General features: G+C 30.4%; 3 protein-coding genes across 6 annotated transcripts; 1 reads left to right on the top strand and 2 right to left on the bottom strand.

Moving 5' to 3' along the window:
• Positions 1-4,189: 4,189 nt before the first annotated feature.
• On the bottom strand, positions 4,190-11,453 carry LOC144845751 (uncharacterized). Its single transcript, XM_078703182.1, has 8 exons — positions 11,382-11,453; positions 8,003-8,132; positions 7,693-7,764; positions 6,945-7,016; positions 6,465-6,536; positions 5,996-6,067; positions 5,532-5,603; positions 4,190-4,340 (listed from the first exon to the last, which is right to left on the bottom strand). The coding sequence occupies exons 1-8, from the start codon at positions 11,446-11,448 to the stop codon at positions 4,190-4,192; spliced, it is 708 nt and encodes a 235-aa protein (XP_078559308.1). The 5' UTR covers positions 11,449-11,453.
• A 939-nt stretch (positions 11,454-12,392) lies between these two features.
• LOC144844801 (calcyphosin-like protein) lies at positions 12,393-19,416 on the bottom strand. Of its 2 annotated transcripts, XM_078701867.1 has the most exons (7): positions 19,409-19,416; positions 18,656-18,706; positions 18,101-18,244; positions 17,137-17,314; positions 16,070-16,279; positions 14,808-14,957; positions 12,393-14,587 (listed from the first exon to the last, which is right to left on the bottom strand). In XM_078701867.1, the coding sequence occupies exons 3-6, from the start codon at positions 18,235-18,237 to the stop codon at positions 14,853-14,855; spliced, it is 630 nt and encodes a 209-aa protein (XP_078557993.1). In that variant the 5' UTR covers positions 18,238-18,244; positions 18,656-18,706; positions 19,409-19,416; the 3' UTR covers positions 12,393-14,587; positions 14,808-14,852. The 2 variants fall into 2 exon arrangements, with proteins under 2 accessions (XP_078557993.1, XP_078557992.1); XM_078701866.1 differs by lacking the exons at positions 18,656-18,706; positions 19,409-19,416 and adding an exon at positions 18,722-18,841.
• Positions 19,417-22,929: 3,513 nt separating this feature from the next.
• LOC144844540 (uncharacterized) lies at positions 22,930-27,853 on the top strand. Of its 3 annotated transcripts, XM_078701494.1 has the most exons (6): positions 22,930-23,068; positions 23,880-23,974; positions 24,474-24,827; positions 25,262-25,567; positions 26,073-26,244; positions 26,344-27,853. In XM_078701494.1, the coding sequence occupies exons 1-6, from the start codon at positions 22,992-22,994 to the stop codon at positions 26,414-26,416; spliced, it is 1,077 nt and encodes a 358-aa protein (XP_078557620.1). In that variant the 5' UTR covers positions 22,930-22,991; the 3' UTR covers positions 26,417-27,853. The 3 variants fall into 3 exon arrangements, with proteins under 3 accessions (XP_078557620.1, XP_078557618.1, XP_078557619.1); XM_078701492.1 differs by having other exon boundaries at positions 22,931-23,068; positions 26,073-27,853; XM_078701493.1 differs by having other exon boundaries at positions 22,936-23,068; positions 25,262-25,561; positions 26,073-27,853.
• Positions 27,854-27,964: the final 111 nt, after the last annotated feature.

The raw sequence follows: 27,964 nt of genomic DNA, 5'->3' as shown, positions 1-27,964 counted from the left end.
TATACAAGAAACACACCTTACACCTGACTTATTTGACAAATTTAATTTAGTTTGGAACAGTACTTGCATACATAGCACTGGTTTTTCAAATAGTGCAGGGGTATCAATAATATTCTTAAATGAATTCAATTTTAAGATTACTAACGAATGTATCGATAAAAATGGAAGATATATAATTCTAAATGTTGAAATTAATGGTAAAATGCATGTTTTTGTAAACGTATATGCTCCTAACAATTATAAAGTAAGAAGCTCATATTTCAGAAAGTTAAATGAGACCATTTTGGATATTGTTGACTTAAACAACGATATAATTATTATCGGCGGGGACTTCAATTGTATTTTGGACAGAAAATGGGACCAAAAGAACAGTAAAGACAGAAAAGATAAATCTGTTTTTACACTTAAAAATTTTATTAAAAAACTTAATTTAAAAGATGCCTGGAGAAATAAAAATCAAGAAAAATTACAATATACCTGGCGTAGAAAATCTAAGCAAATTTACAGACGGCTTGATTACTGGTTGACTTCTAAACAAATTCTTGATCACGATGACGTAATATCATGTGATATAAGACCAGCTATCTTGACAGATTATCAAGCAATTTCAATTAAAATCAGTTTTGATGAGTCCAAAAGAGGCCCAGGTTATTGGAGATTTAATAACAACCTATTGCAAAATACTGATTACCAAAACTATATTACAAATGTAATTAAAAAAACTCAGACCAATGAAAATAACCTTAGCCCAGATGTATTATGGGAATTATTAAAAGCCAAAATTAAAGACGTTTCAATCTACTATGGCAAAAAAATCAATAAAGAAAAAAAATAAAAAAAAATAAACTAGAAAAAGAAATAAAAAAACTAAATGATTCTTTATTAAATAATGATTGTACTGCCAATGAGAGCATAGAAGCAAAAATTGCAAAAAAAAAACAAACAAAAAAGCTGGAAAATATTTATGATAATGAAACAAAAGGTGCATATATACGTTCTAGAGTAAAATGGATTGAAGAGGGCGAACGTAGCACTAAATATTTTCTTAGTTTGGAAAAAAATAAAGGAAAAAAAACCAAATCAAATGTTTACAAAACGAGAAGGGTAGAGTACTAACAAAGACAAAGGAAATCCTTTGTGAGGAAGTTAGATTTCTATATGCAAATAAGGGTATATCCCGTAAACAAATAAACACTTACCTAGATAAATCAAATGTAACGAGTTTAACTGAAGAAGAAAAGGGGATATGTGAAGGTATTGTCACACTAAATGAATCTACCAATGCAATTAAAAAAATGAAATTAAATAAAACTCCCGGATGTGATGGCTTGACCGTTGAGTTTTATTTACATTTCTGGGATGACATTAAACACATTGTTTGTGACGCTCTAAATGCATGTTATTTTAACAATGAAATGAGTTCTACACAGAAACGTGGTATTATAAGCCTATTATACAAAAAAGGTGATAAAAAATTACTTGAAAACTGGCGTCCTATCACTTTATTAAATACAGACTACAAAATTTTAACTCAAATTCTATGTATGAGACTTCATAAAGTAATTGAAAATGTAGTTGACAATAACCAAAAAGGGTACATTAAAGGACGATTCGCTGGAGAAAACGTCCGTCTAATTAATGATATTCTGTATTATACAACAGAAGAACAAATTGAAGGAGCTATTCTATCCCTTGATTTTAGAAAAGCCTTTGATTCTGTAAATAGAGATTTTATGTTTAAGGTACTAAAAAAATTTAATTTTGGAGACCCCTTTTTAAAATGGGTAAATACAATTTATAGTAAAACTGAATGTGTTATTGTTAATAATGGTTGGATATCAGAAAGTTTTGAAATGGAATGCGGAATAAGACAGGGTTGCCCATTGTCGGCGTTACTCTTTATTTTAGTAGTAGAAATTATGGCGTGTAATATAAGAAAATAAAGGAATATCTTTACCTAACAATGATAATGGTGAGGAAGTTCGCATTGCGCATCTGGCAGATGACACTGTACTCTTTGTGGAAAATGAAAAAAGTATAGAGATTTGTTTAAATATTGTTAATAAGTTTGGTAAAGTGTCTGGTATGAATTTAAATAAAAAAAAACCAACGCTATATGGATTGGAAAAAATATAAACAAAATTGAAAAACCATGCAGTCTAAATTGGGTTAATGAACCAATTAAGATTTTGGGTATTTATGTGGGATATAATGAGAACAAATGCAGTGAATTAAATTGGGATAGTAAGGTGGCAAACTTAGAAATGCTACTCAATAGATGGAAAGGAAGAAACCTAACCTTTTTTGGCAAAGTTACCATTTTAAAAAGTTTAGCTTTGTCTAAACTAACATACAATGCATGTATAATTGATGTACCAGATGATGTTATTTTTAAAATAAATAAATTGATATATAACTTTTTATGGAATGGAAAAACAGAAAAAATAAAAAGAAAAACTTTAATCGGTAAAATGATTAAAGGGGGCATAGGTATGCCTTACACATACACATTACACAACTCTCTGAAAATGATATGGGCAAGAAAATTACTGTGTAGAGATGGAAAAGATGGAAAATCTTACCACTATACTATTTTAACAAATTTGGAACCGAACAACTAATTTTAAGTATGTCAAATATCAATTTTAAAAATAACATGGGCTTAGATAATATACCATCTTTTTTATTATAATGTTCGAAAGTGTTGTGTTGAATTTAATAATATGAATAATGAAGGTACAATTAACAAGTATGAAGAAGTGATAAAGCAAAACTTATGGGGTAATAATTATATTAAATATAGAAACAAACCACTATTCTTTAAGAACTGGATAGATGCAGGTTTTAATCAAATTGGAGATATAATTATTTTCAATCGTCTAATGAAACCTATAGAAATACTTAAACAACTGCGTATTAAGAAAAACTGGATAGCTGAATATGTTTCCTTAACTAGAGCTATTCCAAAAGAGTGGTTAAGTATAATTAAACATAATATGCCAGATATGAACCAATATATGAATGTGAATCTGGAATACAATATCAACAATATAATTAAGATGACAACAAAAGATGTTTATTCTAACTTTGTTAATAATGTTTTTATTCCCCCGAAAAGCATACTTAAATGGAACAACATATTTAATGAAGATATCAAGTGGTGTGATGTCTGGAAAAGAAAAGTGAAAAACGAAAAAATTAAGAAATTTGCCCAATTGAATTACAAATTACTAAATAGAATTGTACCTACAAATCTAAAACTGTATAACTGGAAACTGAAAAATAATAACATATGTAACAATTGTGGAGTCATTGAAGACGAAAAACATATGTTTTATTATTGTAGACGTACTCAAATACTGTGGAAAAAAATTGACAATATATTTAAAAAGCTAGATAACAGCAGTAGCTCGTTCAAAGAACTCCTGTTAGGAAGTAAATGTCAATTAAAAAATCAATTGTATTCAATAGCTGTGTACGTCATATACATAATTAAAATTAAAACTGAACTTAAAAAACCTGTATGCCAGAATCCCTGGATTCAGTTTAAATATATTTTAAAAGATATGAATACACTAGGCATGTTGTAACTTATAAGTGGCATCCATATTTGTATTTTAAAATGTACAGTATTATATCATGTACAAAATGAAGTGTAGATTTTTATAGTTTTTGTATGCATATAATAAAAAAACTATATGTATAAAGCTTAAAAGAGTAAAAATCAGAAAATAACGAAAAAAGTAGAAAACGGAAATTTAATGTATGAAAATGAAATGTGAACGAAATATGTATGAAATATTGAATGAATAAAGGTGGTGGTTAACCACAAAAAAGAGAGAGAAAAAATAAAAGTGAAGTTTTCTGCAAAAATAAAAGAATTAATCACATTTAAAAGTGAAATTTGTCTACATTTTATGTTACCATGATTTCACTACTTTATTTTCTGTTTTCTTTAGTTTGTTTTAACATAATTTTTAAGCCAAACATTTATGACAATGTATGTATGATTTAGTATCTTGTAAAATTGCAAGTTTAAACAGATTCTTATTTTCCAAAAAACAACACTTTGAATGTTTCCATTAAATACAACAAGTTGTTAAAACAAACACCTTAAATAGGTTTGATTTATATTAAAAGAATGATCAAAATATGATCCACTTACATTAGTCATTTCATAATTATTTCATTATAAATTACAACTATTATTATTCTCAACAATTATTAATGAAACAAGAATATAATAACACAAAAAGTACAAAACATACAACCATTGCAAATTGTTCAAACCCTGAAATATATCAGCTGGTAAATTACTAATTTGGTTGTTATACAAAGCTCTGCAAAATAAAAGAATGAATCACATTTAAAAGTGAAATGTGTCTACAGTTTATGATTTCACTACCTAGGCCTATATTACTTTAACATAATATTTTTAAACATTTAAATCCAAATATTAAAATGATATTTTATGAAAATTTTATTTTGTAAAATTGCAACTTAAAAAGAATTCATATTTATTTTAATGCTCTGCACATTACCCCGGTAATTTTTTGGGATCAAACACGTATAGACATACACTTCCATTATGCAGTTAGTAATCATCGCAAAGTTGTGTCTTGATCTAACCGAGTACCCATTATAAACCTGGGCGGAGAGGCACATGCAAGTAAAGTCTTGCCTAAGATAAAAGCAATGCGGTGAGAGTTGGATTCGAACCACGACGATCTCCGATCAGTAATAAAAATAATGTCCAACACACTACGTCACACGCCCTCACATAATAATAATAATAATTTGAAGAAAAAAATCACATTTTGTCTCTTTATTTAATTTAAATTTTCATTTTTTAATTAGTTTACAATTACAATTATCATCAACAATTATTTTAATTAATTTCTGAAAAAAAAAGAATACTTAAAAGTGAGTGTGTACACGATTTATTATTTCTCCACTTGTATATTTCAACAAGTGGGGAGGAAATATAAATCGTGCACTATAGGTAAATTGTGAACTTACAATTTTTGAAGACTTGATAAATCATTCGCCTCAAAATAATACTATGTATGATTTAATATCTTGTAAAATGGTAAGCTTAAACAGATTCATATTTTACACAACAAAAAAAACAACACTTTGAATATGTCCATTAAATACAATGATTTGTTAAAACAAACACTTTAAATATTTATATATATAAATTATTTATATTTAAAAAAATGTTAAAAATATGATCCACTTACATTAGTCATTTCATAATCATTTTACAACAATTATTAATGAAACAAGAATATAATAATATAAAAAGTACAAACACACTTACAGCCGTTTGAATATGTCCATTAAATACAACAATTTGTTAATAATAATAATTATAATAATAATGATTTATATTAAAAGAATGTTCAAAATATGATCCACTTATATTAGTCATTTCATAATTATTTCATTATAAATTACAATTATTATTATTATAAACAATTATTAATGAAACAAGAATATAATAACACAAAAAGTACAAACACACTTACAAGTATTTCAAATTGCCCAATCCATGAAATATATCAGCTGGAAAATTACTAATTTGGTTGCTATGCAAAGATCTGCAAATTAAAAGAAAGAATGAATCACATTAGTTATTTCATAATTATTTTATAATAAATTACAATTACTAGATGGTACGCTCGCTTCGCTCGCGTACCACCTAGGTAGTTCCCACAAATGGTTCTCGAATACACAGTCATTTCAGCGTTAAACTGGCGATTTTAAATGTACGTACCGCAGGACTATAATACATTGTCGTTTACTGAAACGAATAAATAGACACAATGATTTATGTAGTCAACTAAATTAGCACCCTGGGAAGTACTTCCGAAAGAAATTATTTTTATTAAAAGAATTTCAAAAATATGATCACCTTACATTAGTTATTTCATAATAATTTTACAACAATTAATAATGAAACAAGAATATAATAATATAAAAACATACTTACAACTCTTTCAAATTGTTCAAACCCTGAAATATATCAGCTGGTAAATTACTAAATTGGTTGTTATACAAATATCTGCAAAAATAAAGAATGAATCACATTTAAAAGTTAAATTTGTCTACATTTGATGTTACCATGATTTCACTACTTTTTCTGTAGTTTGTTTTAACATAATTTTTAAGCCAAACATTTATGACAATGTATGTACGATTTAGTATCTTGTAAAATTGTAAGTTTAAACAGATTCATATTTTCCAAAAAAAATAACACATTGAATATGTCCATTAAATAAAACAAGTTGTTAAAACAAACACCTTAAATATGTTTGATTTATATTAAATGAATGATCAAAATATGATGCACTTACATTAGTCATTTCATAATTATTTATAATAAATTACAATTATTATTATTATAAACAATTATTAATGACACAAGAATATAATAACACAAAAAGTACAAACATACTTACAAGCCTTGTAAATTGTTCAAACCCTGAAATATATCAGCTGGTAAATTACTAATTTGGTTGTCATCCAAATATCTGCAAAAATAAAGAATGAATCACATTTAAAAGTGAAATTTGTCTACATTTTGATGTTACCATGATTTCACTACTTTATTTTCTGTTTTCTTTAGTTTGTTTTAACATAATTTTTAAGCCAAACATTTATGACAATGTATGTATGATTTAGTATCTTGTAAAATTGCAAGTTTAAACAGATTCTTATTTTCCAAAAAACAACACTTTGAATGTTTCCATTAAATACAACAAGTTGTTAAAACAAACACCTTAAATAGGTTTGATTTATATTAAAAGAATGATCAAAATATGATCCACTTACATTAGTCATTTCATAATTATTTCATTATAAATTACAACTATTATTATTCTCAACAATTATTAATGAAACAAGAATAAAATAACACAAAAAGTACAAAACATACTTACAACCATTGCAAATTGTTCAAACCCTGAAATATATCAGCTGGTAAATTACTAATTTGGTTGTTATACAAAGCTCTGCAACATAAAAGAATGAATCACATTTAAAAGTGAAATGTGTCTACAGTTTATGATTTCACTACCTAGGCCTATATTACTTTAACATAATATTTTTAAACATTTAAATCCAAATATTAAAATGATATTTTATGAAAATTTTATTTTGTAAAATTGCAACTTAAAAAGAATTCATATTTATTTTAATGCTCTGCACATTACCCCGGTAATTTTTTGGGATCAAACACGTATAGACATACACTTCCATTATGCAGTTAGTAATCATCGCAAAGTTGTGTCTTGATCTAACCGAGTACCCATTATAAACCTGGGCGGAGAGGCACATGCAAGTAAAGTCTTGCCTAAGATAAAAGCAATGCGGTGAGAGTTGGATTCGAACCACGACGATCTCCGATCAGTAATAAAAATAATGTCCAACACACTACGTCACACGCCCTCACATAATAATAATAATTTGAAGAAAAAAATCACATTTTGTCTCTTTATTTAATTTAAATTTTCATTTTTTAATTAGTTTACAATTACAATTATCATCAACAATTATTTTAATTAATTTCTGAAAAAAAAAGAATACTTAAAAGTGAGTGTGTACACGATTTATTATTTCTCCACTTGTATATTTCAACAAGTGGGGAGGAAATATAAATCGTGCACTATAGGTAAATTGTGAACTTACAATTTTTGAAGACTTGATAAATCATTCGCCTCAAAAGTGCTAAAAACGCTCTCATCATAGCCTGCCAGTTTTCTATGAATAATAAAATAACTAATAACTAAAGAAAAATCAAAAACAGTTTACAATTGCAATTCAGTTTTTCTGCAGCCATTTGTGATTTTGAATAATATGAAAAAGTGAAATGAAAGAATTTACATTCTTGAATGATTATTGAAAACAAAATAACTTATTAAACTTGGGAACTCCTGAATGCTCTTATGATTAGACCTACAGTAGGAATGTCAATATTAAATTAGCACTGTCTACTTACATGCTTTCTATTGGCTTATAATCATTCATCTTAATTATAAGAGCTGCTATATCATTCCATGGCAATGTTTTCCTCAAACACTCAAAATCATACCATGATTCATCATAACAGTAGCAATCAGTTGGGCATTCTGTGGTTTAAACACATATTTTAAAATAAAGATTTGCATTAGTGTTGATATTTTTTCTTAGCCAGAGAAAAATTGAGCAGAAAAACACTAAAACAAGACAAAATATTGCCTTGTTTAAAATAAGAGAGAAATATAGAAAAGTATTACTAATTATGAAAAAGGGTGGCTATTACAGAAAGAAATATAAACGAAACAATTCTAGGAACATACTCAATTTATTAAATTGTTCTTGATCATATTCACACATATTGAAAATATTAAGATGAAAACAAAATCATAAAAAAAAATGAATATGATATAAGATATAGGCCTATTGAAATAATTTATTGACCTTTTTAAAGTTAATATGAATAAAAATAGTGGTGAAAGCCACAAAAGAGAGAGAAAAAAAAAATGAACACTCATTAATTTATATGTTTTTAGTTTTATTTCTCTAGATGAAATCCCATAGCTATATAATTACACGTTTCAAAGGAAGTAATATTGGCAGCCAATTTAACCAAAAATTCCATAATTAATTTATACAGTTATTTAAACTTACCGAGTTCACAATGAAAGCCAAAATATTCTTCAGGACAAACACATGTATTATTTGACATGTGACATGTCCCTCCATTCTGACACGGATTGCTGTTGCACACGTCAGTTCCTAAAAATGTAAATTCAATGTTCTCATCATTTTGATAATTCCAAACAACTCCCTCATTTCAGCCGATTTTCGTATGATACAATAGAAACTGCGGTTTCATTTCAAATCATAAAACGCCCGTCCAAATAACACCTATATTCACTGAATCTCGCCCTCTAAGTAATCTCTCTCATTATATATGAATCCTCTTGTATCTTTATGTTTGAATGTCGTTTGTATATGTTTGTATTGTTTTTAAGAGGTTATGGTACTGTTAGAACAAAGTTAAATACATATATATACATAATATTTAAAAAGAACAAACGACATCTTTGGAATTCAAACAATTAAAAAGCACCAACCATTAGCCATTAGCCAGACCTTGCTGAAAAGGTCGACATACGGCGTTGATAAAGATGCATGCAATTGGTGTATAGTGAGAGAAAGGTTGTAAAAAGGGTTGTAGAATACTAAAGGAGTTTAAATTTGACGGGCCTGCCACACCAAATCCGCAAATAAAAAACTTTCCAGACCAACCATCCAACCGAACATTTTGGGCGGCCAAAATTTAGCCGTCAAATTTTGGCCTGAATAAGATCGATCAGGGAGGCAAGAATTATTATAACCGCCATTGTTGGTCAGTCCAGGCTTACACATATGGGCCTTATGAAGATAACCAAAGAACTCGATGAGTAAATGTAAAAGTAATAGTATTCAAATTCATTCCAAGTAATAGAATAAAATGCTATAAAATACATATTTGATTGGAGACTGAATTAGTATTCGATCTTAATCTTAAATTCCATTTTGGTAGTCCAGCCCAAAATGTTGCCGTTTCTATGAAAGACATCAACAAGTTTACATTCATGAGATTGTCTAACATTCCATTGATCAACCTCCTATAACCGCTAACTTTGAAATGTATCGTTATTACTGCTCTCTTGTGGGTATCGTCCATCTTAATAAATCTCATTTCATTAACAACAAAGTACATTTAATTGAATTAACTGCATTAAAAAAAACATATTTAAGCATAAATCAATCAGGGATTCATTACAAATGTCTTATTTAATTTCAATATCTTTTGTGCAAATTGATAAATTTAAGGTATAAACAAATACTGAACGATACAAACATTTAATCTTCCGGTTAGACTTACTTTCATTTAGCCCACAACGTCTCATCACAGTATGGTGTTCAGAAGAATAGTTTAATGTGATTGTGCATTGTTGCATGAATTCTGTCTTAGATGGTTTGAACACCTTTATGTAAATGAGTTACGAACAAAAGCGTATGTACGGCGTAGCGTGTGTTCAGTTTTCAGTTCTTTTGTTGTTTAAAGCAGGGGGTTCGTAATGGCCGCTGGTAGCAGTGGGTGAAATAAATAAAATGAAATCGTCACCAAATGAAAACTGTTTAAAAAAAATTTATTTGTTGGTTGTTGCCATCTACATGTATTTTGAACATGTTTTACGGACGCCGAAACATAGGGGTCAGGCAAATTCATTTAGGTCAACATTATTCATAAGAACTCTAATTACACTAAATAAAATTAAAACATTGATCGTGTGAGGATGACATTTGACCTAAAAACTCCGGAGTTTGATGTTGATACCTTTCACAGCAAAACAACGATGTGTCCCCACAGTTCTCCTTCCGGAAAACGTTCTGAGCTGTTCAACTCCGCTGTTTTGAACTCCGGAGTTGTTTGATTTTACCTTTTACACCAAAAAATCGGGGCGTCAACTCCGGAGTGTCTCCGGAGTTTTGCTTTTGGTATGAAAGGGTTATAATTAATGAAAAATAAATTTAAAAAAAAACAGTCGCTGTAGTATAGGTCCTATTTAATTTATAAAATTGCTTAAAATAAAATATAAATCAGTTCAAAACTGACTGACTGATCATAATGTTATTCCGCTCTAAATAAGGCCGTTTCTTTCACCTATTATTTCAGAAACGATAATTAAATAATGTAAGTTTGTGTCGTGTTTACATCTTTTTCGGACTTCACGTACCTTGTATACTTTTCGCTTAGTACCGTTTATGCACACGCTAGCCAAGTAATATCTTTCAACAATTTTGATTAAAAAACTTAAAATTAGCTTATATGATAACATATGCCAAGCGTGATTCTGTGGCGCGAATTAATTAATTCTTTAAAATAAACATTCCTCGTGCTCTGATTGGATGTGTATGTCAATTAAGCACTTAAGAGATGTTATCAATTCTGTAAAAAGTATGCTTACTTCAATGTGCTGGTAAAATACACAATTCTACTTCTATGCATCAACAAATAAATGTTGTTCCTAAAGGAATTCGTCTAGAATACTGGAAAAAATCGTCATGATGTGGAGATACGTCAGTACTAATTATTGGATGGACCTGATTGGGATTTCTCCAAAATTTCTAGCGAATATAAGACTCCGGAGACACTTAGGCGTTTAGGTGTACGTGTTTCTACAGGTTATTCTGATGTTGAATGTGAAAGGGGTAAAATTGAACAAAACATTCATACAAATTAATCACATCAGCACATCAGTTTTAGAACAAAATACATTTCAAAATATTGTTCCAAACTATATCAATATTACCTTATTATATAGAAATAAAAAGAATCTTACCATTTGTGGAACAACTACACAAATTGAGTCCAACTACCAAGAATATGATGTACTGCAGGATGACCATCTCGTACAAATCGTAATATTAAAAATCTCGACGTACAAATCTTAGTAGAAATCTCGACGTAGAAATCGTAATATTAGAAATCTCGTACAAATCGTAATAGAAATCCCGACGTACAAATCGTAATATTAGAAATCTCGACGTACAAATCGTAATATTAGAAATCTCGACGTACAAATCGTAATATTAAAAATCTCGACGTACAAATCGTAATATTAAAAATCTCGACGTACAAATCGTAATATTAAAAATCTCGACGTACAAATCTTAGTAGAAATCTCGACGTAGAAATCGTAATATTAGAAATCTCGTACAAATCGTAATAGAAATCCCGACGTACAAATCGTAATCTTAGAAATCTCGACGTACAAATCGTAATATTATAAATCTCGTACAAATCGTAATATTAGAAATCTCGTACAAATCGTAATATTAAAAATCTCGACGTACAAATCGTAATATTATTAGAAATCTCGTACAAATCGTAATACTAGAAATCTCGACGTACAAATCGTTAATCGTAATAGAAACTTTAACTCAATGATTTGGTTTGATGATACATAATGGGAAAAGATTCTTCATACATTTTTAATAGTTCTAACTTCTTTAAACATTTAGATAAATCACATTACCAGACCATTACATGGTTATTTGAACTTTGACGGATAACCAGTTGATTGCAGTGCTGTGTGATTGTCAAGAATCTTTTCTTCAAAACAATCACTAATGTTTTATTTTCCTAATTTCTTTTCGCGACTTTTGGTTCTCTAGAACTTGTAAACAAATAGAACAAGTTGCCTTATTTTCACTGTCAACATAACATTTATAGGTTGTAACGTTTTAAGTTGTGCGTCACTTTATGTTAGAGTTGAGCAGCTTAAGTTAGACCTACGTATGAATTTATGAAATTTCATGATTGATCATATCATGAATGAAAAGATTTTTCATTGAAACAAAAGTATAACGCATGCGAATATCAACGATCAAGTTTATGGAAAATAATAGCGTGTACCGCAATAAATTACGCGCGTACGCGCTTTTAAAATTGAAAGGGCTACTTATTTGCACATTTCCGGTCATTCTGAGAATTTCAAAATTAATCAACTAAATATAAACAAACATTTGTTAACTGGTTTTATTTGAATACGATCCAAATAAACATTTAAAATTCATGAATCAATTTAGTTTAGCAGCATGCATAATCACCATACAATTTACATTTGATAGTGCTATTGACACGTATGTGCATGTTATTTGGTTTTCCTTGTGTCCTGGTCAACCATGTCTAGTGTAAAGTTTTCTATCGGCACGGACGACGCACACCCAGTTCTCTGTGCTAATATACAATTAGAAAACGCGGCAATAGACATGGTTGACCGTACGAATAGGAAACAATGAATTTAAAGCACAGTCGACAGTGCCAATAGCATCTACACCAAATATGACATACCTAGTATAAAATATTTACACCTACTACAAATATATTACAAGTAAAAACGTCTAGCATACATTATACAAGAAATGTAATAAATTAATATTTGAAAATATTCTAATAGAATTGTGTTTACTTTTATGTCTCTTGATGTTACCCTCGTATTAGTAGATCGTCATAAATATCAATTAAATTGTTGATTGTTCAGAAGATTAAAACACTGTTTTTTTACCATTTCTAAAAGGCATAAAGATGACTAATATGATAGCATTGTTCAAATATTTTTCTAATTACTAAAAATAACAAATTTTACTGTTTTTTCTTAATCTAAACCAAGGTGTCCACATTAAATGTCTAATTACAGTATATTCAATTTCATGATTTTTCTTTGTCAATATTTCAATTTGGCATAATTTAATTATAATGTGTACTTAATTTACATAATTTTTTCAAGTACAGTACATCATATTATACACATCAAAGAATAAAATATACTTTTAAAATTACCAAACATTATTTTTGTCACATTTAAACTGTTTTCTTCTTTCATCCAAGTAAGATGTCATTTCAATTATATACAGCATTAAATAAAACAGTTGATACTTAAATATTTGTTCAAGGTAAATGTATATGATAAAACAGCTATGTATCTAAAATCGAGAACCAATTCTGTATAAAAAATCAATCTTTTTGCTTAAGTTACGACGGTTAAGAAGTACTTAAGTGAAAAAATGAGGCTTAATTTATCAAACCAGTCGTCATCTAGGATTTAACCAATATGTAAAAATATTTCATTAGACAAAAAAAAATACCTTAAGCAAAAAATATTGACTTAAAACAAAGTTAAGATGATTTTTTTCCTAACCAAATTTGTTTAATCAATTATTACAAATGTTTTCTGCCAGAATACAAGAGTACGGTACTGAACTTCAAAATCCAAGAAACCTTATACATTTTACAGCCAAAATTTTGTACAATAATAAAATAATCTTTTTCAATTAAGTTAAGATGGCCGATGATTTTTTTAGCAAGATGAACGAATAAAATGTTTTATTAAAAATTACAGTTTAAATATATTATTATAATAATATAGATTTATTTAAAAATTGATTCAAACAGTGTAGAGAAATTAATAAACAGTGATCCTAATTAACATATTATGAAGCATAGATGTTTTTTTAACATTATTTTTTTGTCTAGACTTACGTTTCATAATTCATACTCATTACCCAACCCACTAAATATTGAGTTCTCTTTCATTTTTATTAGCCCAACCCAATTTATTCATTTTTAAAAAGATATTTTTCTTCTAATATGGTACTCAAAGGGAGTTTAAAATTTGTGACAACCTATTGTGTTAGGCCTAGAATCCTAGCACATCCAAATATGACTGAATACGCACAATAAATTAACATGACGTAACTAGTTCCTACGTCATCACAAATCGTAAGCTCCCGATAAGTAACGCTATACCAGTAACGTTGACCTCAATATATCCGGTGAATATGTATTATCAATATGCATTTCAGTTTTCTTGAAAATCTAGTTTGTAATAAAATATTAATATTAAGATTATGAAGGTGATTGCATTAACAGCATTCAACGTGCGTCAAGTTGCCAAGCCTGCCGCATCATGAGTATAAAATAAGTGTCATTGTCTATCGAAGCACTTACACCGCTGTAATAATTTATAAATTCATCTTTTGTTACCTGCAAAAACAATTAATTATTAATATTAATTAATAATTATTCATCATCTCAGTTTAGTTGTTTACTCTAAAGTAAACCAAAGGTGATTGGTTATATTTAACTCAAAGCACTGTGAAAACATATGAAAAGGGAAAAAAAGAGAAAGTAAAAGTTCATTCAAACCAAAGTATGGTCATTTCAAAGTGATAATTATAATAAATGAAGATGAACTGAAACGTACATAAATGAAAAGCTGAGATGTCTGATGGATGAATGACAGGCGCCCTCAGTCAAGCTTCCACGCATTCTTCATCATCAATATGAAGTATGCGTCAGTGTCGATCGAGGCACTCACTCCGCAATAATAGTTTGTGAACTCATCCTTTGTCACCTGTTATGTTTTTATAAAAAATGAAGGAGATTGTAATACAATTATTGACATGTCGGCAAAATGAATTATTTTGATTTTTAAATATAATATGATGAGTATATTATTGTGTAATATGAATTTGTAATCATTAATAATAGAAGAAAAATGTTTATGAAACAAATGAAAATAAATAAAATGCTACACTTTTCTTGGTGCAAGTTGCTTAAAGATGTATTGTCCCTTTGACTAATTCCAAAAAAATAAAAAATAAAAGATTTCGAAAAAAGGTGGGTCATTTTAAAGTATCATAATAGTTATTAACTATCACCAAATATTTGTCCAAAAAAAAATCATTTAACTGAAATACAGACGTTTTTTTGTTAAAAAAATAACTTTGACTTCCAGTCAAAGTTTTCGATCAAAACATATCCCATAATGAAACGTGCTTGTTTGGCTACTCTGTATGCATAATCATAAAACTTCCTCACGATCTGTGTGAAAATACCTTCTCAACTGTGACGAGTTGTAAACAATCCTAATTAGCATATGCATAATGCGTACTCGTGGTTTGAAATCTTTGTTTACTTTCGCTCGCGACGATTTTCCAGACGAAATGTAATCAAACTAATTTACCTGTTAATTACGTATACTTGTTGTTTTTGGCTTGAATTTTCGACTTAAAGTGAATAACTTTATTATTACTTTGATATGGCCAATTTAAATTTAGAATATTTTGACCTTCATTTTTTTGTGTTTCAAGGGACAATACATCTTTAATAAAAAATACATAAAATTGTTTGATAACAAACTATTAAATATGTATTGATACAGTGCATGAATTTGTTGGTTGTTTGGTTATACACAATCTCAGTACAATAAAGGAAAAGTAAGTTTTGCGTTGCACTGTGTGTTTCTAAAAATAGTTATTACTCAAGAAGACAGTTGTATTGTAGAATAACAACCAAAACTTACAAGACATTCTAAATTTTTTTACAGTATTTTTTTTTTAAACGAATACTGTAGTGTCTCACAAACCTTACTTAACTAGTGTTTATTCACCATGCAAACTTTTAACTAACAATTCCAGTATCCAATTGGATACATTTTTTATCCAAACTTAATAATAACCATACCTGACCATCAGCCTCTCCTGGTGCATCAAAACTATCCAGAAACTGCCGAAACAACTGTTCTTCTGTCTTCTCTCCATTCAAAAATTTTGGATGTTTTTTTACATTATAAACTCCTCTTAAGTCGTCTATTGTTATAACGCCATCGCCGGTTTTGTCTAATTTCCTGAACGCTTGCAATATTACATTTTTTCTTGCTGATGACATTGGAGGCTAAGAGAAAGAAAAAAAAAAGTTAAACTCATACAGTGAAATAACATGAATAAATTAACTAATAGACATAGAACTCATAACGCACGTACTGAGTGATTCAAAGTTTTCATTTGCGTTTAGTTTCTTTTAGTTCAGTCAAATTAAATATGTTCACATGATGAACACAATTCTACTGCGATTATGTATGCAAATGTGGGTTACTTTGAAAACTTGGTTGTTATGGCGACTAAGCCCGACTTTAGGCACTTTGTCAAGGATTGCCATGAGTGTTCTCTGTTCACAGATGACAATAAAACAGAACACACAACATGTTCTACATCAAGTCTTTAGGAATGGTGCTTTGTTTGTGTCCTGATGACATTAGACAAGATTTGAGGGACATGGGGCTTGGTATTTTTATTTATTTATTCTTTATACTGGGTTGCCTCTTCAGTCTACTGTTCTCCCAGAGGGCCCAGTGTATATATATATGATGAGTTTATGATAGTGGCTGTGTGTGAACTAGTACACCGGGGTAACCCCTACTCGTCTCGAAAGATGTACTAGGTGCAAATGAGCCAGATGTGTACACTGGACCTACGGTTTATAGTTCTTATCCGAGAAGACTTGTTCTACCACCAGAACCATGGAGTGAGTGAGCCTCGAAACCTTGCCGATGTTATGGCTACGTATTACGGTTCCACTGTCTTAACCGCTAGGCCTCTTACTCGCTTCTTAACCATCTAGATATAACTTCTCCACTATTTTATGCCATAAGTAAACCTAGAGCTTGTCTACACTGCCAACTACTGTTTCTACAATACATACATAAAGAACATTGCAAATAAGAACTAACTTCCTGATATGCCAATACTTACTCTAAGTGCCTTTAGGAATTCATCAAAATCGATGTTCCCACTTTTATCAGAATCAAATGCTGTGTACATCTTTTTCACTTGTTCATCGTCAATATCTACTCCGTAGTCATGGATACCTTTCTTAAATTCCTTGTAGTCTATACTCCTGTTGCCATCGTCATCCATTATCCTAAAAACTCTGAAAGAATAAGTTGATAAAAAATAACAAATATAAATTATTATATTATAATGTTGTGAAACATTTAAGCGCTGTACATAAACTAAATACGATAAAAGGGATTCCAACCATGGCAGAAAAAAAACACCCCAAATGCTAATCAGGGATCGGTCTAATTGAACCCTGGTCAGCACCAGTTGTGTCTCGGTCATCCTGGACTCAGGCGCCTCCTGCCCTACTTAAACTAGATCTAAAACAATCTAGGTGGTATGGTAAAGGAGAAAAAAAGGGGATAGAATTATGTTTACAAAATTCTGTCTGATGAGATTTATAATTTTGTAGTCATTTTAAAATAATATTATTTCCTACTTGTTAAAATAGTTAATATTATAGTAAAACAATTGATGAGGCTCAAAAATTTGATGAGGAAGGGGTAATAATTTTAGGGTATTTAAATTTGTCCTTAACAATTAACTACATACTGTGCAATTGTTATATTTCAAATTACCATTTAAATGAAAGTTTCTAATGTCCCTCTTTAGTTTGAATGGAATGTAAGTGAGCCTATTTAAATTCTTTGTTTACTATAGGAGATAGTGTTAACAAATCTATTGTTATAAGAGTAAAAAGAATGCTTTCCAATTTCTTAAAGTAGGCTAAAAGATTTTGTTGAGATTTTTCTTTTTAATTTTAAGCAATTTTATTTTAAAAAATGAGTTTGAATTGAATAACAGATGCTATATCATTGAAATAAATGAAAAATAAAACTATTAAAAAGCATGATATTAACATTATTTGTTCACTTACCTTCCAAGGCCCTTGATACCACTAGACCCTCTTGATAGACATTGTAATCTGAGTAGCTCTACTGGGTCTTTACAATTTTTTAGGTTCTTCTGCGCTTTCATTTTCATCTCTCGGTCGTGACGAGCTGTACCTGCCATAATTTCACTATAATGTACGTAAAAATAAATATGAATATTTTAGTATACAAAAATTAAATTAACTGGACATTTTGTCTGACACGTGAAACATACAATATGACTTGGATAACTCAATGAATTTTGTGTTGAATATTATATCAATTTATTTATTTTTAATTTTAAAATAACAAAATACAATAACAAAAGTATGTTGTTTATACATTTAATAACAAAAACACTAAAAGAGCATAATGTAAGTAAAGGCATGCGTACTAAGGCTGGATTCTATCATGGTTCAACAAGGGAGTCGGCTTGATTGTCATGCAGCCGGCAAACAACCTGCTGCCAACCCTACTACCGTACATGCCTAGGTTAGGCCTAGGCTGCCTAGCTTCTAACTAGCTTGGCAATGGCTTAGTTTTATCCATCAATAACTTACCTGATAAACTGTCCACACAGTAATATATTGGTTGAGTAATATAATAAAAACCTGTGTTATATTTACCTAATATTTGATAGTAAATAGTGGCGCTAACAAATTGAAAGATGGAATTCAAAAGACAATTTTCACTCACAAAACAAACAATGTCGAGTCAAAGTGTTTTGCTTCTATGGAAATAAGAAACTATGTCAATAGATGGCGCTCTTTACTTCGTTATTATTTTTTTCTTTCAATGAGCAGAGGTGTCGGTTTTTTCACGGATATATTGTCGGGTCGATTTCTTGATCTATTATCAATAATGAAAAATACTGTACATTTCAAGATATATTGTCCCCTGAAATAATATTTGTTTTTTGAATAATTTTTAATTCCATTTGTAACATAATAGTTATTTACTTTTACAAAAAATTGGATTTGAAAAAAAAAATAGGCCTAAAAGAACTTTAAAGCAAAACATAGAAAAATCTGCCGTAGTCAGACAAATAGGTTTTTGGTTTTATAATTTATGTATATTGATATACTTATTTTAAACTGCAAAATAATTCATAAAAATATTAATCGTCGGTACTAATAATTGATTTGATTACGGCACAACAAAAATTACAAAACAATACAAAATAAACAAAATTTCCAAGGATTTTATAAGCAAAGATTTAAACGGATTCCTTAGAATCCTTTTGTTGAGTTTCGATTTAGGTATATGATTATTTACTTTTAAGCATCACATACGGTACAGGAAAAATAACACACCTCAAACACTAGTCTGGTTCTAGACGGAGTAAAGATACTTCTCTACGGAGCGCCATTTATGCCTTTATTGACTTCAATAATATAAATAGTACTACGGTAACTGCTCAAGTGGACCCAATTTAGCACCAGGGTGGCACAGTGATATAAAATAGAAATAAGTCACTACTTTTAATATCGTTTCGTATGATAATACACTGTGCTCAAGTGAACCTAATTTAGCGCCAGAAATAAAGTAACTTAATTTTAATATCTTTTAGTATGTTAATACACTGTGGACACAATTTGGCACCAGTGGAGCACAGTGATATAAAATAGAAATAAGTCACTTAAGTTTCAATATCTTTTCGTATGTTAATACACTGTGCTCAAGTGGACCTAATTTGAAGTCGCTTAAGTTTCAATATCTTTCGTATGTTAATACACTGTGCTCAAGTGGACACAATTTGGCACTAGTGGAGCACAGTGATATAAACTATAAACTCTCCATTAACCCCATACAAAAACCATCGGAGACATCTGTTTAAAACATGTTTATTCTGGACGGTGCGGCCATACACACCAAGTACCATAAACGTGTATCGGACATTTCGCTACCAATGTAGCAACATTTATTAACAAAATCAAAATTTAACAGTGTGGCGTGTTGACCGCGAATGACAACAATTGCATCTTTCCCACTACACCTGCACGTGACCATTGCATAACAACGCACGACGGAATACCAAACTATTTCGTACACCTGCGATGAAAATAATAAATTCAATTTCTTTTAAAATTGAGGGCGGCAAACATAAAATTTACGAGATCGAATACAGGTTGGGGAAAAAAAAAAAAAAAAAAAGATGTTAAATGTGCTCTCCCTGCCTCAGCACTAAGGCCCTGCCACAGCCTTTTGGGGTCGTTTCCAGCACATCACCAGATGCATTGATGTTGTCGCCTCATGATGTGTGGTGGAAAGGGGGACGTATAATTCTGTGAACCCCAAACACAGTTGGTCGCATACCTTTAACTCTATTCCACCGACCAGCGTGGGAATCGAACCCACGACATACGTGTTGTCAACACGACGCTCAGGCGACTGAGCTAACTGGCGATTTTGATTTTACCAAGGTTAATAGGATATTTATGACGTAATGATGAATTACGTAATACACGTATAAATAGACTATTATTAGCTGTTCAGTCATGTACTACTTTGTGGCCGAACGGGCAATGCTCAGGTTTGGGTGCTCTCACCTCTAGTAGATTGGGTTCGAACCTCTACAGATATATATTTTTTTTTTTTTTTGGAATTGAAAATAAATATTGTTTTTCTTTGATTTTGAAAGAGAGATATTTTGAGAGTTGTAAATGTCAGGCCTAAACAAGTGGACCTTTTTTAAAATAAAAAACAAAGTTGCATGGCATTATTTTCCATTAAATAGACTGCCATAAAACCTCGAAAAGAAGCCCATGTGCTCCTTCATTTTTAGTAATCTTGGGTGGGCTTCTTTTCCACATGGAGTTTTTTCGAGATTACTTTTGCAAACTAAAAGAGAAGAGCTGCTAGGTTCCTGCCCGGAAAATTTTTATTTATATGATTTGAATGAACAATCTTCTAATGTAAAGATTAACGACATCAACTTTAACAGCGTGGCGTGTTTACCGCGAATGACTAACATACCATCTTCCCCATAATACACCTGCACAAACTCATTTGCATAACAACGACATACCAAACTGTTTAAAATAGAGCTGCAAGATCCCCGGAAATGACATCTATTATTTTTTTAAACAACATATATAAGAATCTTCAGTACAGAGCAAAGACAATTTTGAAAAATAGGTTCCCGCCCGAAAAAATGGCACAGACAAAATATATAAGACTCACCAGGACAATAGAGCTTGTCTCCGGAAAGTGCACCTATTCATTGAAATATGAAATTAAATATTGAGTCACAACAGCAGAAACAAATCCGCCACTTACAGTTTAGTTTAACAGATACAAAGACAATTACAACAACTCAGAAACACTTAAATTACGACGAAACGGATAAAGATTGGAATTAAAAATGTCGATATGGGGATGGGCCTGGACTAAACTAGTATAAGATAAACTTAATCTACTGATGTAGGCCTAACCATGCTAAATGAAACACAAAGGATATTGTTGTTTCTTAAATTTATTAAAATTTAGTGACTTTATTTCTATATACCACTGTGCTCCCCGGCAAATTGGGTTCAATTAAGCACAGTGTATTAACATACAAAAAGATATTAAAATTCAGTGACTTTATTTGTATTTTATATCACTGTGATCCACTGGCGTCCACTTGAGCACAGTGTATATCATACGAAAAGATATTAAAATGCAGTGACTTATTTCTATTTTATATCACTGCTCCACAGGTGCCAAATGTGGTCCACTTGAGCACAGTTTATTAATATATGAAAATATATTTAAATTAGTGATTTATTTCTATTCTATATCACTGTGCTCCACCGGTGCCAAATGTGATCCACTTGAGCAGTTACCGTAGTACTATTTCTATTTCGGAAGTAAAAAAGGCATAAATGGCGCTCCGTAGAGAATGCTCCAGTCGTCAGAATGAATGACGCTCTGAATATACCTCGACTACGGTAACATTTAAACAAGAAATATTTCCTTAAAAGAACGCCGCTCGACTTTTTGAAGTTTTGAAGTTTTAATTATTGTTCTCTCTTCATTAAATGATGCTTTTTAAAATTGATATTCTATTTAATAAGAAATAATTATCTATTAATTTGTTTTGTCTTGTGTGAGTTCATCTCACCTTCATTTAAATTCTCAGTTATAAATAATAATATTTCATGCAGTATATGTACATTTGTGACAATTACAGTAAGTGTTTAAAGTAGTTAAAATACAGTTGTATTTACATAATGATGCTTGAATTCAGTATTAACCATATTTGTTTTCATTTACAATTATAGATACGAGATGTTAAAAATGAAGAATGGTAGTAAAATACATGATTATTATCAATTATTTTAGTTTAACAATCAGTTTTATGTACAGATGTTGTGTAAACATTTTGTGTACGTAAAATATAGTCTGAAATGCTCTATTTAATCAAAGCAGGGCCTATCGGGTATTACGATAAATAGATAAACATACATTGTTCTTGCATAAAACAGAAAACAGTTTTCCTTCTAGAACTATAGGATCCTTCTATAACTATTGCATTTTATAAAAATAATATTTCTAAAAATCCAATCAAATGACGTCATGATCAATAAAAGCAATAATTCGTTGTTGTCTCGATATTTGATTGGACGTGTGGAAATATTATTTTCATCAAAAGCAGCATAGATGATAATCCCATAGTTTTAGGAGGAAAACTTTTTAAAATTCTTTTGTTTTAGGTATGCAAAAGGCATACATATCATTTTATCGTCGATCGTTATCGCCCTGTAAATGAGCCTTTACGCTATCTATGTATCCGTTTAAATCTGTATTGTCTTACGCAGGAAATGTCAATACTTTCAGTTTGTGCTATGATAATAAGTCCAATAGTAATTTCCGTGTTATTCTATCAAAAACAATAGATGTGGGAGCAGCAACATGCACAGGTCACAATGGTTGAAATGTGTCTCAGTAATATGCATGCTAATAATATGGAGTGGTGCAACATGTCCTCCGTAAGTATATCAAAATGCTTGCCAGGCCCGTAGCCAGGGGGGTTTATGGTTTGGGCGAACCCCCCCCCCCCCCTTAACAGATTTGAACCCCATCCCCGACATGCCCATACCTCACCCCCATCTCTGGAAATTCAGCAAAATACGTGCCCCACAGGTACAAAAGGTTATTCGTGAATACCTCCATGCTCATACCTCTTCCATGTAGTCTATGAGCGTACGTCGAGCGATTTTCCGGCCAGTAGTTCTCATAGGCACATCTTTGGTTATACAGGTAGTATTATGTATGTGAATTGTAGGCCTACAATTTGTAGGACACGTCTTCCGTGACTAAAATGTAATATTCTCCAACATAAATAAAATCGATGATTTCTGCCTATCGGACCATAGTACGGTTTGTGTAATATAATTTGTATATATAATATCAACGTGTATGGACGAATAGGCCTAAACTAATGGTAACAAAAACATTAATCATAACTTCAAGAATATAATTATAGGAAGCTGAAATTGTCTATATAAGCAAAACACAGGTAAAGATACTAAATAACATGAAAGTAATATTAAACATTTGAAAACACTTGGCAAAGTTACCATAAAACCTCGAAAAGAAGCCCATGGGCGCTATCGTGCTAACATACAAACAAAGAAAGTACTATAGGCCTACTTGGCAAAATATAATTAAGTAAGTAGGCCTAATACGTCAGACACCCATGTGTTTATATTTGCAAAAGTATACGAATCAACTGGCCATTCGCAAAGTTCTAAATTAAATCTATCACTCATCATTTTAATTTATCTATTTGTGTTTCAGTGGTTTTGAATGTTCAGGTCCGGAGTGCTACCTGATATACTCGGAAAATGGGGATTGGAAATTCAGAGATCCAGAAGGAAATACGCGTGATGCAGGTGATATGTTTGTACAGTCATAATAAAATAAAATCAATTGTTCCACATTGATTTTCCTATATAAATTAAATCATGTAGGCCTACTGTAATTGCTAAAAATAAAACAAGGAAGAATAATTTAACTTACAAACACAAATACATGAAAATTAAGGAAACAATACAATAATACTAAAAAAGAAAGTTACTAAACAAAAATGATCATGTATCTCGTGATGATAATACTGTACAAGAATACACACGCCAAATTCGTGTTAAATGCGTAACCCACCGTTAAAACGAATCAAATCCGTTAACCTAACATACGGTAGGCCTAATCCCGAAATGGTTAAATGCGGATTAAAATGTCTTAGAATATTAGACAAGTTCAAAAGAATGTTCACGCAAATATTAATACATAGCGGTTAAAATAATTATTAACGTGCCATTTTTATTTTGATAATTAAATAGTTATTTCGATAAGCCTAATCGTCAGTGTAATGTTGTGTTTGTTTGTTTGCAGGTAGACCCGTATACAATGAATCCAACTGCTATAAATTTATAAAAGTGAGCAATCAACAAAGATCGTGTATTGATGCTCAACGGGAATGTGAACTGGTTGGTGGGAACATTACTGTCATAAATAGCGTTGAGGAATACAATCAATTAACAGATAACGTTTTAGATGTTCTTAGTGCCCCGTCTCTTAATACATTTAATGTCCATGTAGAATCAGAACTACCCCAGAAAAATCTCAACAAGGGATGCGCAATAATCGATGTGTATGATGGAGTTTTGTATCCGAATACCGTAAAGAGTGAAAACATGAACTGTTCAGCAACTGATGAGATAAACACCATTGTCTGTGAATCTACTGGTGAGTATAGACAACGTTTTGACAATATCACTGGGAAATCATTTATTCATTTATTAATCAATCAATTAATCGTTCGATGAGAATGTCATCAATGACTTGGCCAACTTTAGTAATTCAATTAAATTTCTTTTATATTTCATCCATATCAACATCCATATCGCAAACTCTAAGCTTAAATATATAGGATACTTCTCTGTATCTACAATACATTTTTTTTATAGTTATGGAGCATAATGTTTGCAAACACAAGCGACAAGAATATTATTATTGAATAATTTATATATATAAAACTATTCAACATACGTTGCATGAAACCATAGATAGATTATTGTCAATTGCCTATTGTGTCGGATATTACCTTACTTAGATATTTACTTGCCCAACCAAACAAGAAGAATGATTGACTTATCATCTTAACTTAATAATTATTATAGATTTAACTCCTGGAATATGCCAAGAAGTTAACAGCACAGAAATAACAACGTCACGATTGGATCTAACAACGTCACGATTAGATCTAACAAAGAATGTTAATGCCACTGTTAGCAACGCGAATTCATTTACGAATACACCAAACAATTTGCTTCAAACAACTCCCTGGTATGAACTTGACAAATGTCATGGTTTAGTGGTTGATATCATAATTGTGTTGTCTACTGTTATAATTACTATTGTAGTCATGTGTTTCTTAATCTTTCTACGAAACAAGTTGAAAACATCAGGAAGAAAGCATGGTAGAGGTACGTAAAGTTACGATTATAGTGTCATCGTTTTATCACCCGATTCCCATCTGGTATGATGTCATTAATAATTATGTTAATTGTGATGCCTATTTATTTAATATTGAAATTATTTATATAAATCGTATATGTTATTCAATAATAAATAATAATAACAAAAAACAAACAAAAAACTAACTGGAGGCGCGCTTATATTTTAGAAAGGTTGATTAATTGTTTCGTTACATTTCTAAATTATTATCTTACTATGGACCATTTAAGAACATTATATAATGTAAATGTGATCCATGTCAAATTATGTTTATAAATAAATAGGTATATTCCTATGATACTGGACAAATGTAGATACAATACCGAGAATCGAGTGACAGTATAAAGTTGCGAAAACACATTTTTCACACTAATCGCACAACAGTCGAATATGCAACACTTGGTTTGTTTAGATAGTTACAAAATTGTACAGGCAAGTGTACTGGTGATAGATGATTAATATTTATCTTTGTAGATTCTTATTCTGACGGTAAATCCATTAACCAAGATACACACCAGAATGAGTTGTACCAGCTAAGTTCGCAGAAGCATGGTGTTGTTGTTCCATCAAATGACCAGAGTGAATTGTACCATGATACTGTCGTTCCTCCGGTAGACTCTGGTGCTTCTGTACCATTGTACCATGATACTGTCGTTCCTCCGGTAAACTCTGCTGCTGTACCATTGTACCATGATACTGTCGTTCCTCCAGTAGACTCCGGTGCTTCTGTACCATTGTACCATGACATTGTCGTTCCAGCAAAGTCTGAGCAATGTGTTGATGATCCAAATAGTTCTTACATTGAAATCATTAATTAAGCATTCATGTGATTTTGGAAAAAATAACATTTTAAATTTGATTATTCATATTATCTACGATCACATGAAGGTTACACGTTTTGAATGTTCATTTTTAGTCGCGTGCAACTCTATGTCTGTCGGTTGGTCGGTCGGTCGGTGGGTCGGTTGGTCGGTCGGTCAGTAAACACTAACTAGAGCACGCGATTGCAGCCATCTATATGGCCTTGTTTCAATACAAATTGTATATGCTCGGTTTTTGTACAGCAGTGTTTATGATCTTAAGTCTCGGTGTATCAAACATTATTTTAGCACGATTTCTTAATTTACAACTAATAATAATAGTATTAGATATACAGTTTAAATATTAATGCTTAAATCATTGGCTTCGGTTTCTTATATTTAGCAAAGGACCAATTCAATTGTTGTCCAACCTTATGATTTTGTTTAGAAATTCTGATAAATAAAGAGGATTCTAAGCAAAATACCAACAAATTTTTAAATTTATGATTGTATACATTTGTTTTCATATTAAAGACTACATCAACTAAATAAAAATGTTGGAATCTGATGTTTGCCATAATATGTTATAATTATATTAAAATAAAAGTTGACGGTTGATATTAGTACTAGATAATGACACTATTTTCAATTGAATCTAGGCCTGTATTTAGGTTAAACTATATTAAGTAAAAGTAAAAGTAGAATTATAAAATGAAACAGTACAGAAACACAAGTCACATATTTCGAACGAGTACGAGAAATGAAGTACACCGTGCTTTCCAATGAATTTGTAGTAAATATTATGTTTTATTAAAAGTCTGTTTATTTCATCTTTTTAACCATCTAATTTGTGTTGTGACTGACACCGTTTTAAATTAACAAGCTTTAGGAATATAACAGTATTATTTTTGTATTGTAGTTAGTTGTAATTGTTTGTAGTAGCAAGGACCTCGCCTAGTCTTATTGTTAAAAACAATGAATTGAATTGGCCCTGTTTTTTCTTTTTTTCCACCAAATCAATTAAAAAAATCAATAAAAACATCATATTCAGTAAAGATATACAATTACTGTATGATGATTGAGAAATTATAGCATGTATTTAGAGTTAATAACGAACATTTTGAGGTATGAAATATATTCTGGAGTAAATCAAAAAATATTGTGCACTCATAAATACCACCAAAGCAGGCTTATTATAGGCCTACACATTTTCACATAAAGCATGTTTATGATGCATTGTAGGTCCTATAATTGTGTTGTTTTCATGTTGTTTAGTGTTTTCTTTTTTTAAATTAAGTATAATCTAATTCGATAACGGTCCAAAACGGAAAACTTCTGAAACCGGAAATACTTGCCCAACCTTATGATTTTGTTAAGAAATACTGATTGAACTTTATTTCTTTTATTCATTTCCTTCTTTATTAAACGAGAAACATAATACAGAGATAAATGTAAAGCGGTTTTTTGTAATTAAAAAAAATAAATAAAAAAATCATATTTTGTGGTCTGTCTGTCGGCTTGCTATATTGTAGTCTTTTAAAAAAATATTATTTAATTTCCAAAAAC

This window comes from Antedon bifida, chromosome 6 (genome assembly GCF_963402885.1).
Source record: "Antedon bifida chromosome 6, ecAntBifi1.1, whole genome shotgun sequence".
Classification (NCBI taxonomy): Eukaryota; Metazoa; Echinodermata; class Crinoidea; order Comatulida; family Antedonidae; genus Antedon; species Antedon bifida.
This window is presented reverse-complemented; position numbering and strand designations above follow the sequence as displayed.

What these genes read in the sequence shown, in the direction of transcription:
- LOC144845751 (XM_078703182.1), bottom strand. Translation starts at nt 11,448, where the DNA reads ATGGTCATCCTGCAGTACATCATATTCTTGGTAGTTGGACTCAATTTG. An exon ending in GTGTAGTTGTTCCACAAATG is followed by an intron (nt 8,133 to 11,381) that starts GTAAGATTCTTT and finishes TTTAAACCACAG; the next exon opens with AATGCCCAACTGATTGCTAC. An exon ending in TTGGGCAATTTGAAATACTT is followed by an intron (nt 4,341 to 5,531) that starts GTAAGTGTGTTT and finishes TTTATTTTGCAG; the next exon opens with AGCTTTGTATAACAACCAAA.
- LOC144844540 (XM_078701492.1), top strand. Translation starts at nt 22,992, where the DNA reads ATGCACAGGTCACAATGGTTGAAATGTGTCTCAGTAATATGCATGCTA. An exon ending in AGGAAATACGCGTGATGCAG is followed by an intron (nt 23,975 to 24,473) that starts GTGATATGTTTG and finishes GTTTGTTTGCAG; the next exon opens with GTAGACCCGTATACAATGAA. An exon ending in AGGAAGAAAGCATGGTAGAG is followed by an intron (nt 25,568 to 26,072) that starts GTACGTAAAGTT and finishes TTATCTTTGTAG; the next exon opens with ATTCTTATTCTGACGGTAAA.
- LOC144844801 (XM_078701867.1), bottom strand. Translation starts at nt 18,237, where the DNA reads ATGGCAGGTACAGCTCGTCACGACCGAGAGATGAAAATGAAAGCGCAG. An exon ending in AATTCCTAAAGGCACTTAGA is followed by an intron (nt 16,280 to 17,136) that starts GTAAGTATTGGC and finishes TCTTTCTCTTAG; the next exon opens with CCTCCAATGTCATCAGCAAG. An exon ending in CAGGAGAGGCTGATGGTCAG is followed by an intron (nt 14,958 to 16,069) that starts GTATGGTTATTA and finishes AAAACATAACAG; the next exon opens with GTGACAAAGGATGAGTTCAC.